Source organism: Natrix helvetica, assembly GCF_964273705.1.
Source record: "Natrix helvetica genome assembly, chromosome: 2".
Taxonomy (NCBI): Eukaryota; Metazoa; Chordata; class Lepidosauria; order Squamata; family Natricidae; genus Natrix; species Natrix helvetica.
Window position 1 is genome coordinate 130610198 of NC_138552.1, and position 11350 is coordinate 130621547.

At 42.1% G+C, this 11350-nt stretch overlaps 1 protein-coding gene across 1 annotated transcript; it reads right to left on the reverse strand.

Annotated features, from left to right (window-relative positions):
- Nucleotides 1-313: 313 nt before the first annotated feature.
- On the reverse strand, nucleotides 314-9893 carry CNRIP1 (cannabinoid receptor interacting protein 1). Its single transcript, XM_081941373.1, has 3 exons — nucleotides 9578-9893; nucleotides 6135-6279; nucleotides 314-1796 (listed from the first exon to the last, which is right to left on the reverse strand). The coding sequence occupies exons 1-3, from the start codon at nucleotides 9754-9756 to the stop codon at nucleotides 1632-1634; spliced, it is 489 nt and encodes a 162-aa protein (XP_081797499.1). The 5' UTR covers nucleotides 9757-9893; the 3' UTR covers nucleotides 314-1631.
- Between the last annotated feature and the right edge of the window lie 1457 nt (nucleotides 9894-11350).

Here is an 11350-nt window from a genome sequence, read left to right on the forward strand (position 1 = left end):
GTGAAAGGTTTAAAAATATTTTAATTTTTTTTTTAATAAAAAGAGAAACTTCTTTTCCCCCACTTTTTTCTTTTATATTTTTTAGTTTGTATTTTTGTAGCTTGTATTGGCTTCTATTTTTTTATTTATAATAAAAGTGAATCACTACAGTTGTTAAATTAGTAACATGGTTGTTGTCGTAAGTATGAAAAATGGCTATACGTCACTTTGTTGATGCACCAGTTCCAGCATTCACTCCCTGCTTTTGCATGGCAAATTTTCTGTTGCTTTGGTACAAGTAAATTATTATTCCAAGAATGCTAAATAAGCGACACAGGTTTCCAACTCATTTATTACAAAGATCAAAAGCTGTATCACTTTACAGATTGTTCTCATGAATGGCACAAATACACTAATATGCAAAGTAGCATCAACACAACCTCCTCTTATTAATCCAGTTGTACTTTGTAAAAGAAGCAACATTTATCCAAAATTCATAAGAGATAAACAATGTGCTTCTCATTTGCCACAGATTTGTAAACAGATTTATATAGGGTATATAGCACCAGATTCCAGAATCCTGCACAAGCTTATATACAAATAGCTTTCTTTTTACTTCGAGAGCATCCTGGTAAAATCATGTTTGACCTGAAATTTCTGAACTGCTGCAGCTCAAATGTTACTTGTAGCAAATTAATTTCATTTCTTCTTAAAAAATATCACTGGACAGGTAATCTGAAAACTTGTGGGCTTTGATATGCAACATTAGGATATAATTAATTGTAGATGATATGATTATTATGACACAATTTAAAACCATTGATATTTTGCATAATTTCAAGAATCCCATCATTGCTTATGGTGAAGACTTACTCAGGTTATGTAATATTCAGCAATCTTACTCCTTCGCTGTGAAAATTAAGCAAATAATTTGAGCAGATAGTAATTTACTACTACATTATTGGATGCCCTGTTGCCTGAAATTAGCACTGTAATCTGTACCACGGGAATCTATGATTTTTCAGAGATTGGAGGGTCAGAACAACCAAACAATCCAATTAACGTGGAGTGCCGAGAGTCATAGGCCAGTAACTTCCTCAGTTCTGGAAAAGTATTAGTAGAAAGGAGAAGGTATCCTGAATTTCAGAGCACAGCGGCAGCAGTGAAGCTGCATTTCACAATACTTGCTAGCATGAATGAGAACCAGACTGAGCACAAAAAAGAGAGAAACTGTTATTACCATGTAGAGCAGATAACATTCTAAAACAATGACTTGGGGGTGTCACAAACAGTGCATCTCAGGATGATTATGGAAAGGGAGCTTCTAGAGCCTAGTGGATATTGCAATATCACCGTTTGCCCATTCACCCCAGTGAGGGGCCGTTCACATTTAGGGAGGGAGCAGGAGCCATCTTCCCAGCAACACTCATTTCTTGTGACCACCGTTTCCAACCTACTCACTTGGAAGCAAGTCTCGACAGCTTCAAAGGAAACCTATTTGCAAGCAAACGTGTTGCGTTGTGGGATGGGGAAAGGGAGGAATCCAGTTTATTCCACAAAAACATCTACAACCGAGGGCCTGAGTAAGGCTTTGCACTGGTTTGAAGATCAGTTATTTCACCAAGCAATTGTCCAGACACAGTTGCCTCACTTCAGAAGAAGGTTTCCTTATTGATCCACATGAGGCTGCGTGTTTCGTTGGGTTTGCATTCATACTCAATGCAGCCAAAGCTGTTTCCCCATTGGCAGTGGTCTCGCTTGTGATAGTTGTAGAATTTGACTTGCCAGACTGTTTCAAAAGCCCCAAGGTCAGTGACCTAGAGAGAAAGTACAAACTCATCTCATTGTTTCACCAGAGCAGCGTTTCCTTTTTATGTATTGCCATGACCAACCATACAAGAGGCCATAAAACCCACAGCGTGTTGCGTAGCAAGGAATAAAGTCCCCTCTCTCCAAATAGACAGATATGTATCGGTGCAATCTGTTCACATCTGGGAAGAGGCTAAAAGTTTTACTGCCAAATAAATCTGCCTCAGATTGTAGCATAACCGCCACTGAACATTATAGTTTGGATCTAGTTTGGAAGAGATCTTTCCATCAGCAATTTTATTCAGAGCAACATTTCTGCTGAAAGGGCAAGAATGAGGTGATCTTTGCCAAGTCCTTTCTTCCTGTATCAAGCAAGGGCCACTCTCTTCCCAAAAATTTGGAGTGAGGGATCTATTTTCCCCATTGAGCAGATTATAGTTTGGATCTAGTTTTGCAAGAGATCTTTCCATCAGCAATTTTATTCAGAGCAACATTTCTGCTGAAAGGGCAAGAATGAGGTGATCTTTGCCAAGTCCTTTCTTCCTGTATCAAGCAAGGGCCACTCTCTTCCCAAAAATTTGGAGTGAGGGATCTATTTTCCCCATTGAGCAGATACTCAAACTTAAGGAATTAAAGTTTTCTTTATGATTGAAATAAAATTATTGTCTGTGATTATATATATTATTAAAGGTAAACAAGGGAAGATATTGCCAGAAATTGTCTATGGAGATTCTGAGTCATCCAGGTCATGGTTGTCCCAGAGGGGCTTTTTCAGGAGGCAACTGGACTTCCTTGTTTGTTTTTTTGAAGAAGTTTCGCTTCTTATCCAAGAAGCTTCTTCAGTTCTGACTGGATGGTGGGGAATGGAAGAATTTATACTCCTTGCAGACAGCTGGTCATTTGCATTATTTTAGCTAAACCAGGAAGTCCAGTTGACTCTTGAAAAAGCACCTTTGGGATTGCCAGAAATTATCGTTCTTCAGAAATATATTTAAGAAGAGAGTCTTAGTTCTGCTCAGTTAATGTGGAGCTGTAGTAAGTCTCTATGTTAATGAAGTAAATAATATGGTCATAAACTGAGAAGAATGGTGAAATGGAGAAATGAGTATGAAGAGGGGAGGGAAGGGTGCTGGGAAAATCAATGCAGGGAAAGTAGAATGAAGAGAGAAACCACTCAAGGAAGTGGTACATAAAGAAAAAAAGCAGTGAGGGAACATGTTGGGCAAGGACAGATAATAATTGGGGAATTTAGTATATAAGAAAGAAGAGAGAGGTTCAACAAAGGGAAATATGGCAAGAAATAGGCAAAGATGGAGAAAAGGTGGGAAATCCAATGGACAAAAGAGAGGTTAGGCTGTGATGTGTAGCATGTTGCATCTATCCCACTGCTGTGACAGAAGACCACACTGCTTTCACTCCTGTCATAAAGCAAGATTATATTGGAAGTCAAGAGATTTTAAAAGAACCCAATTTAAAGAAACACTGCAAAAGGCACTTGGTCATGTTACTGATGACAGCTAATCTTTGTCAGAGTTTCAGCCCAGGGTTTGTGGACTGACCTTTGCTCATCTGTGCATATTTCAATTTTTCCAATGGAGTGATTTATTATAAAACTCCTTTCCATAATGACCTCTGAGTCAACTCAGAATCAGAAACTTCTGTGTCTCATATATCAGATATGAATATTTGCTTAATATTAATTTATAAAGTGCAAAGTGATACAACAGATTTCTAGCCCCCAAATTTAAAATGTAGCATCAAAGGGACCTTTGGTATTGTTTTAAAATTATAATTGTTAATTTAATCAAAGGGAAAAGTTCTTCAACATATAGAATAATCATATCGGCTATACTTCATGTATATATTTTTAAGTTTGAATTTTAATTTCACCAAATCAAATGTAGCTTCTATCTGGAATCAATTTTCACCTTTATCCTGGAACCTCATACTTTTTAAAAATGCAGCATTAGATATGCTTTCCATTTGCAGAGTCATTGATTTCAAATGTTTTTCAAAAGAGAAGAGCCAAACCACAAGTAGATTTAGCAGATGACATGACAATGATACTGTTGACTTAAGCTTGGGCAGAGAAGAATGACCTTGTAGTCCCAAAGTTATTTTAATGGTCTCTCCCATCTACACCCATGGGGAAATCTTATGAAGAGCTAAGCCTCAGATTCCCACATGAAACACAATGTTTGTCAGAACTTTTGAAAGTTTTCTTAAGTAAACTTAGGTTTACTGCTTAAACTTCATAAATTGGAGTAGACAAGAGACACATTTAATAATTTTAAAGATTCCTAAATTAAGAGGGAGGGTTAGGGACACATGAGGCACATAAGCCAATCTGGGATTTGGGAGTGGTTCTTTGCTTTTTTAACTGGTTACTTCAGACTTTCCATATATTTATGAATTCAAAATGGTGAGCAACTGTGACTTTTCAGAAATCCTTGCCAGAGATTTCAAAAGCAGGAGGTTGGGAGGGTGGGGTGCAGTCTAGAACCACAGGCTGCCCACTTTTGTCATAAACTTTGATGAAGATGATGTAATAACAAAAAAATGGATTATAAGGAGTATAAGACGCACCAAGATTTTGAAGAGGCAAATAAAAAAAAAGTTTTTGCACTCTGCAAACCTCCCCCAAACAGCCTATTTTTCCGAAAACAGGCCTGGTTTTTTTTCCAAAAAAGGGCATGAATAGCCTTTAGGCAGCTTGTAGAGTGCTCCTGAGGGGGGGGGGGCAAAAATGAGCAAAAAACGGCCGTTTTTTTGTCAAAAAAAGGGCATGGGTTGCCTTTAGGGGGCTTATAGACTGCTCCTGAGGGCTGGGGGGGCAAAATTGAGCAAAAACCGTCCCTTTTTTTTTGCTCATTTCTGCCATCCCCAGCCCCCAGGAGCTCTGTGAAAGCCTCCTAAAAGCTATGCACAGCCATTTTGGGGTTTCAGGAGGCAAAAAGTGCTATATTCAGTGTATAAGACACACCCAGATTTTCAGCTTTTTTGAGGGGAAAAGGTGTATCTTATACTCCGAAAAATATGGTATTTTGGGATGTTAGACATAGATGAGCATCTTATGGGAACTCTGACAAATAATATCATCAATTTACCAGGAAGGTAAGTTGGGCGAAGTTATTCCAGACCATTTCTGTTCATCCATTCTGCTGTCTTATCTCCCTAGCTTCCCTTTTTTGCTTAGCTGGCCAGCATTCTCCCAAATATAGTTCTGCAGCCCCCTTCCCACTGTCCACTGCTTTCTACGAATATCTATCAAACCTATGTGAAGCCCAGAGGCCTTCTTGAGAATATACTGGAGGATTGTGCTTTGCTGTTAAAGTCCATTTCCCCTACATAGTTTTTAATTGAAATGACTATAAATGAGTAACACCTCAGATGAAATAAGAGAGATCTTTCCAGGAATATGACTCCTTGCTCACATGATGGTCATGCCAAAACTTATTTAGAAAATTCTAGAAACTTCCTTAAGAGGACAGTTTTATCCGATTTAATGATCCTTGGCAGAAAAAGTACCAACATTTTGCAGTTCTAAATATAGCATACCAGGTATGAACCCAGTTGAAAACTGTCACACATTCCCGAAAGTAGACTGGACCAGAAAAAAAAAAAAAACCTTAGATAGTGCTATTGACAAGGAATGCATTTTCCTCTGTGATAAATCTAAAGCTTTTGGGATTGCGTGTAGCCATGGTCCTTCAGGTGGTGCATCTTTGCTTTGTACCAAGACATGGGATGCTGAACTTCCCTCTCCTCAATTGAAGTAGACAAGAGGAATTTTTCAAGTCAGAGATGAGTGCATCTAGCTCTGATCATAACTCTTCCAAGCTAATGACCTCTGCTCTTGCCTCCTTCGCCGTTTCAATTTCTGAGATTTTAATCAAGAACGTACTTTGAGGTTACGGGCTTGGTGGGTTGTAGTTATAGCTGCAAGCTTCACAAATGCTTAAAAAGTGAAAGTGCATTGTGAGAAGAAATCAGACAGGACATCATCTGAAATAAAGGTTGTGCATTCTGGGAAGAAAACTCTTTCTTTCGAGTAGCAAGTAAGAGGCAGAACAATCTTAGGGTCGGGAAGCAAACTGCACTGTAGTTAGGGGTTTCGTTTTTCTATAACAGCTGACCACACAATTAGTTTGCTTCTTTGGGAAGCAGGGAAAAAGGCAAATATAAAAATCTGAAAAGGTGTACGCAGGCCAAGGACAACTCATTATCATAAAAAGAGTATGATCAAATCATGCAATTTACTGTTTTCACTCTTCTTTCTACTAACTTCATTCCATTTATTTTTCATCCTCCTCCTCCCCCACCCTCCTTTCAGAGATATACGCTACCTGTAGGTTGACTTGTATAGGTTGTCTTTCCCCACTTTTGGTATGAGGAACTCCTTCTGTGTCATAGATGCCAGTGTAAGTAACAAGTTGCGGTTCTCTTGCTGTCTCTTCAAGAGGCACAGTCACTCCACCTATTCCCATTGTCCTGAAACAGAGTTTGGTAATCTTAATATCTGTTAGTACTTAATGATTCCATTGTTTTGAGACAAGAAAATTTATTATTATTATTATGTGGTTAATCTTGGGTGAGATTCACAGCCTTTGGGGCTGGTTGGTAGCTCAACAGCTCGAGTCCGAACCAAGGACCTAGGAACTGTTAAGGTAAGGTCGGAGGATATAAGTAGTTCCAATTAGGGTGGTTTTTTGTAGAGTCAGAATGTTCAAGTCAGGTAAATTTAGAATTTTCAAATAGCGAGGTAGCCCTTTAGGTATTGCTCCAAGGGCTCCAATTACAATTGGGACAACACATGATTTCTTTTTCCACAGTCGCTCAACCTCTATTTGCAAGTCCCGGTATTTTGTTATTTGTTCTTGCTTCCCTGGAGCCTCTGGAAGGTGAAAAACCACCCAGCACACAAACTGGAAGTTCGGGAATGGACTTCCAGTTTGCGCGTTGGGCTGTTTTTCACTCTCTGTAGGCTTCAGCGAAGACTCCTGAAGACTCCAGGGGGAGAAAAGTGTCCCATTGGCAACCCGGAAGTCTGTTCCTGAACTTCCGTTTTGTACATTGGGGCATTTTTTCATCTCCCCAGGCTCCTAGAAAGCCTCTGGAGCTTGGGAGGGTGAAAAACAGATCTACTGGGCCCACTGGAAATCGGGCTGTTTCCGGCCTCTGGAGGGCCTCCGGGGGGGGGGGCAGGGGAGGCCATTTTCACCCTCCCCAGGCTCCAAGAAAGCCGTGCACAAATGTACACAGCGCAGGAGGAATTAAATTACAGGGGTGAGCACATGAGCATCTGCAATAGTGCATGTGCGTGCTTTTGGCACCCGAGGCGAAAAAAGGTTCCCCATCCCTGCTATAGGCCATATCAAAGCACAGGGTTCAAACACACATCACCAATAGAATCCTATACAAACAATTTAAAATAAGAGTAGGGTAAAATACAATAGTTATAGGGTAAGATACAATAATTTAATACATAAATATGTAAAAAGAATAAAATGACATAAAATTATATTTCGGTGTCACCCCTACAATCTACCCCAATCAGTCCCACGTATGCAGATCTCAACCGAACCATTTTGTTTAAGTACTGTGCTGTGTTAAATGTTATTTTTAGGTTCTGGAAGCACATAAAGTAAGTTTTTTTGATATGGGGATCCCAATGGGTCATTCATTTGGTATATAGTCCAAAGTACCTGCCTCTCACCGTCTTATACAGGCAACAATCAAATAGGATGTGAGCCAGGTCTTCTATCTCTGCCGCTCTGTAAATGCAGAGTTGCTCATTGTAGGGTATAGAATGGAATCTCCCATATCAAGCTGTTCGAATCTCATTCCCGTAAATATCTCCCTAAGATGTTTTGGCAGTTGTAACTTCACACAGCTGTCTACTTGAAAAGTACATTTGTATGTGTTCAGTCATTTCAAGTTACCCACCTTTCTGAGGATAGCTATACCAGTTTGGAGAAAATTTTAAAAGTCTAAACTGTGATAATGATTTTCTATCCATGTGGTGTATCCACTCCATTCTCCCATGCAATAAGAATTGATGCCTTTGCTATTATCACTACAGAGATTGTCTGCCTCCAGCATCTTCTACCATGGGAAATCATAAATTCCAGGTTAGGAATAAATCGTCAGGTATAAAAATCTATTAGTGTAGACACTAGGTATCAGAAATTACTTATGGCACATAATCAATTAAACTGTGACGGGAATAACCTCTTAAATAATCTTTCACTCAAAATGAAATATTGAGGAGGAAACGTGTAAAATGGTTATGTACTGGGTGCTGGAAGGAAAAATGCTGCTTTAAAATTTGTCTTTATCTCTTTTGAGATAAAATCCATAATGTTGATTCCACCATCACTTAAAGGACACTAATCTAAATTAAGACAATTGAAATAAAGAGGCTCAAAGAAAATTGTGAAGACTTAGGAATCTTGGGTGTTGAGAGCTCAAAAGGCAGAGAAACGCAAGATACAGCATAACACTTACATAGCTTAATTAGGAGGATGTGAATCACGAAGCTCCAACAATTTAAATAAAGATTCAATAAAGAGGAAGCATGTGCACAGCTGTCCACCAAATTGCTAAATTATAGACTAAAAGCATCCAATCTGATCCAATACATCAAATCAATTCAGCAATTTGATTTGAATATTTTATTTGAAGGCAAAGAAGTTGCCTCAACTGGTAGTGAATTATGTATATCAAGCCTCTGCATTGCCCTATTATTACAAACCAAGATGCCCCATGTGCTCAGATCTCAAGTCCCAGACATGGCATCAGGTCTCCAGATATTCAGAAAAGAGGATTTTCCTAGCATCTCCTGGAAATACTGGGCATGTAAAGCACGTGTACACTTCCAGGCTACAGCCTTTACTGTTGCATTTCTCTTCGCCTAGAATAGGCAAGCAACCTTGTGACCTCCAAACAGCAACCTTTTCCCAGCACGATCAGTTGCAAAGGAACATGGGGCTTTTAGCTACAACATCTGGAAGGCACCCCCTTCCCTCCCAATGCTTCTAGACAGGAACCCTGGGAAACTGGGCTACATCTACCCTATCCCCAAATACAGCAGAGCTATATAATCTATCCATTTAATACAAGCCACGAACTTACTGATCTCAAGAGGCTGAAAAGATACCGCAGGGCGACTGTAATTCTAAATAGTAGAAATTGATCATAGACGAAACCTGGTTAAGTCCCCAACGTAAAGCCGCACCCAACAGAAAAGAGGCTGGGTCAGCCGGCGGTCCGTTATATAACCAGAGTTGGAAAGCTTTCGCCGATTAACAGGCTTCCCCGCATTCATTCCGGATTGCCACCGTTCTCTTTGGCGTTTCTTGCAGTGGTCTCTATTTTCTCGTCCCGGGCCTAAAGCCCTAAAGATAATTGCAGGCTTAGGCCTGGGTCCCATTGCTCCCCCCCCCCCGCCTGTGCTATATGGTTTCACCTAGCAGGGCGCGACTAGAGCGTTTCTCCGAGCCTTATCGCCCTCCGACAAACGGGGAGCCCGGATGGGTGTGTTCGATCTCCCGCACTACGGCTGCTTGCCAGGGTTGTTTCGTGAATGGGCGGGGGGGGGGGAGGGGAGAAAGGAGCGAGGCATTGTCCGAAACCGGCTAACAGAAGCTGCAATTCCCACGGCGGGAAAAATGGAAGCGCCTGCCCATCCGCTCGCCAGCAATAAATCTCGGCGCTCTGCAAATAAGGGCGGGCGGATTACGAGGAAGAGAGAAGCGGCTGGCGGGGAAGGAGAGGGATGCGCACTTACGTGGCGTGGACGGTTCCCGGCTTCAGGGCCACCTCGACCTTGTATTTGGCCCCCGTCAGCAATTTGATGGTGCGGTTCTGACCGAACCTCTGGCCGTCCACCTTGAAGTAGACGGGGCCGTCATTCGGCTGGATCTTGAGGGAGACTTTGATCCGGACCACGGGGGGCACCTCGGCCATGGTGCTGGCGGCGCGGCTGGAGGAACTAAGGAAAGAGGAGGAACCCGCGCTCAGCCCCCCGCGAGATGACGATCGCGGCCCGTTAAACACCCGCTCCAATCCGGAATCGACCAAACCGGGCCCATCTGTGCCTGGTGGGTTTTTTTAGCCGCGAAAGCGAATCCGGTTCGTCTTGCTTCCTGCGCTCGCCCAATCCACGGGGTGACCGAGGGTGGGGCTCAAACCCGAACAGCTGGAGCGCGGGGTAAGGTGGGCGGAAAACCGGCTGGGGAAAGGGGGAAAAAAGTAGCGTTGATTCGAATTGACCCGGTGGAAGAAAGAGCTTCAGCCACTTGGCCCGGCGCCGTGGCTATAATCCGCTCCCTGAGCCCGAGGAGGGCGAAGTTGACCGGCGGTAGCCCTTGCCTCGAAGAAGCGAGCCCTCTGCTCGCCTAGATCCATTGCTCTTGCACTGCATTGGGCTGGTCCAGCGGAGACCCCCCTGCAAATAAAGGGGTGGGAGACTGCTTTTATTTCTCGGTACCTCTCCTCCTTCATTGCTAGCTGATGGATTGCTGAGTTTGACCTTCTGGCCCTTTGGAAGAATATGCTAAGATAAGGTAGTATGATTTGTCCTCGGAGCTTGCTGCTTGGCTCCCGGATGTTTCATTAACCAACCTAGGTAACATCTTCAGCTTTTGGGGTGAAGTGTCTTGTTCGGTTATACAGGTCCTGGTTGATTGATTCACTTCACCCAACCCCCCCCCCCCCGAAGATGTTACCTAGTTTGGTAATGAAACGTCTTGGAGCCAAGCAGCAAGCTCCAAGGACAAACATCTGCCCAAATCTACAACCCCAGTTACGAATATTTTCTACAATTTCTAATAAAATGATATGATTTCCATCATCACCAGCCTTTTTCAATCTGGTGCCCTGCATATGCCTTAGGAGTCTTTGTATATTGAGATGCGGTGGCCCAGTGGTTAGAGTGCAGTACTGCAGGCTACTTCTGCTGATCACCAGCTGCCAGCAGTTTGGCAGATCCAATCTCACCAGGCTCAAGGTTGACTCATCCTTCCGAGGTCGGTAAAATGAGGACCCAGATTGTTGGGGGCAATAGGCTGTCTCCGTAAACCGCTTAAGAGAGGGATGTAAAGCACTATGAAGCGGTATATAAGTCTAAATGCTATTGCTATTATGCCCTTGGCTCTCAGCTGGCCTTCTCCAGTGGAATCTATATGGGAGGCTACAGGTGCTGGATAGCCAGGGATGGTAAAAAGGGAACTACATTCAAATTGCTTCCAGACTGGAGAGAACCTTTGCTTTCATTGCAAAAATTAAAGAAGGAAATTAAGCAGGTACTGAGCATTGCTTGTATGCTTTTCTGGGAAGCTCCCCAGGGCCTGTCCCCTCTGTTCAACTGTTCAAAGGTAAGCAAGAGAGGGAAGACAGAAGTAGATGCAGTTTAAATGAAGAAAACCTGACCAATTAATCCCTTTCCAGGTTTATTATCCTAAAGTGAGGATGATTACAAATCATGGATAAATTATTGGAATTCTTTTATTAATCTTCTTAACTGGTGGTTTTTATAACAAATGCAGCATGGTGGAGGCCA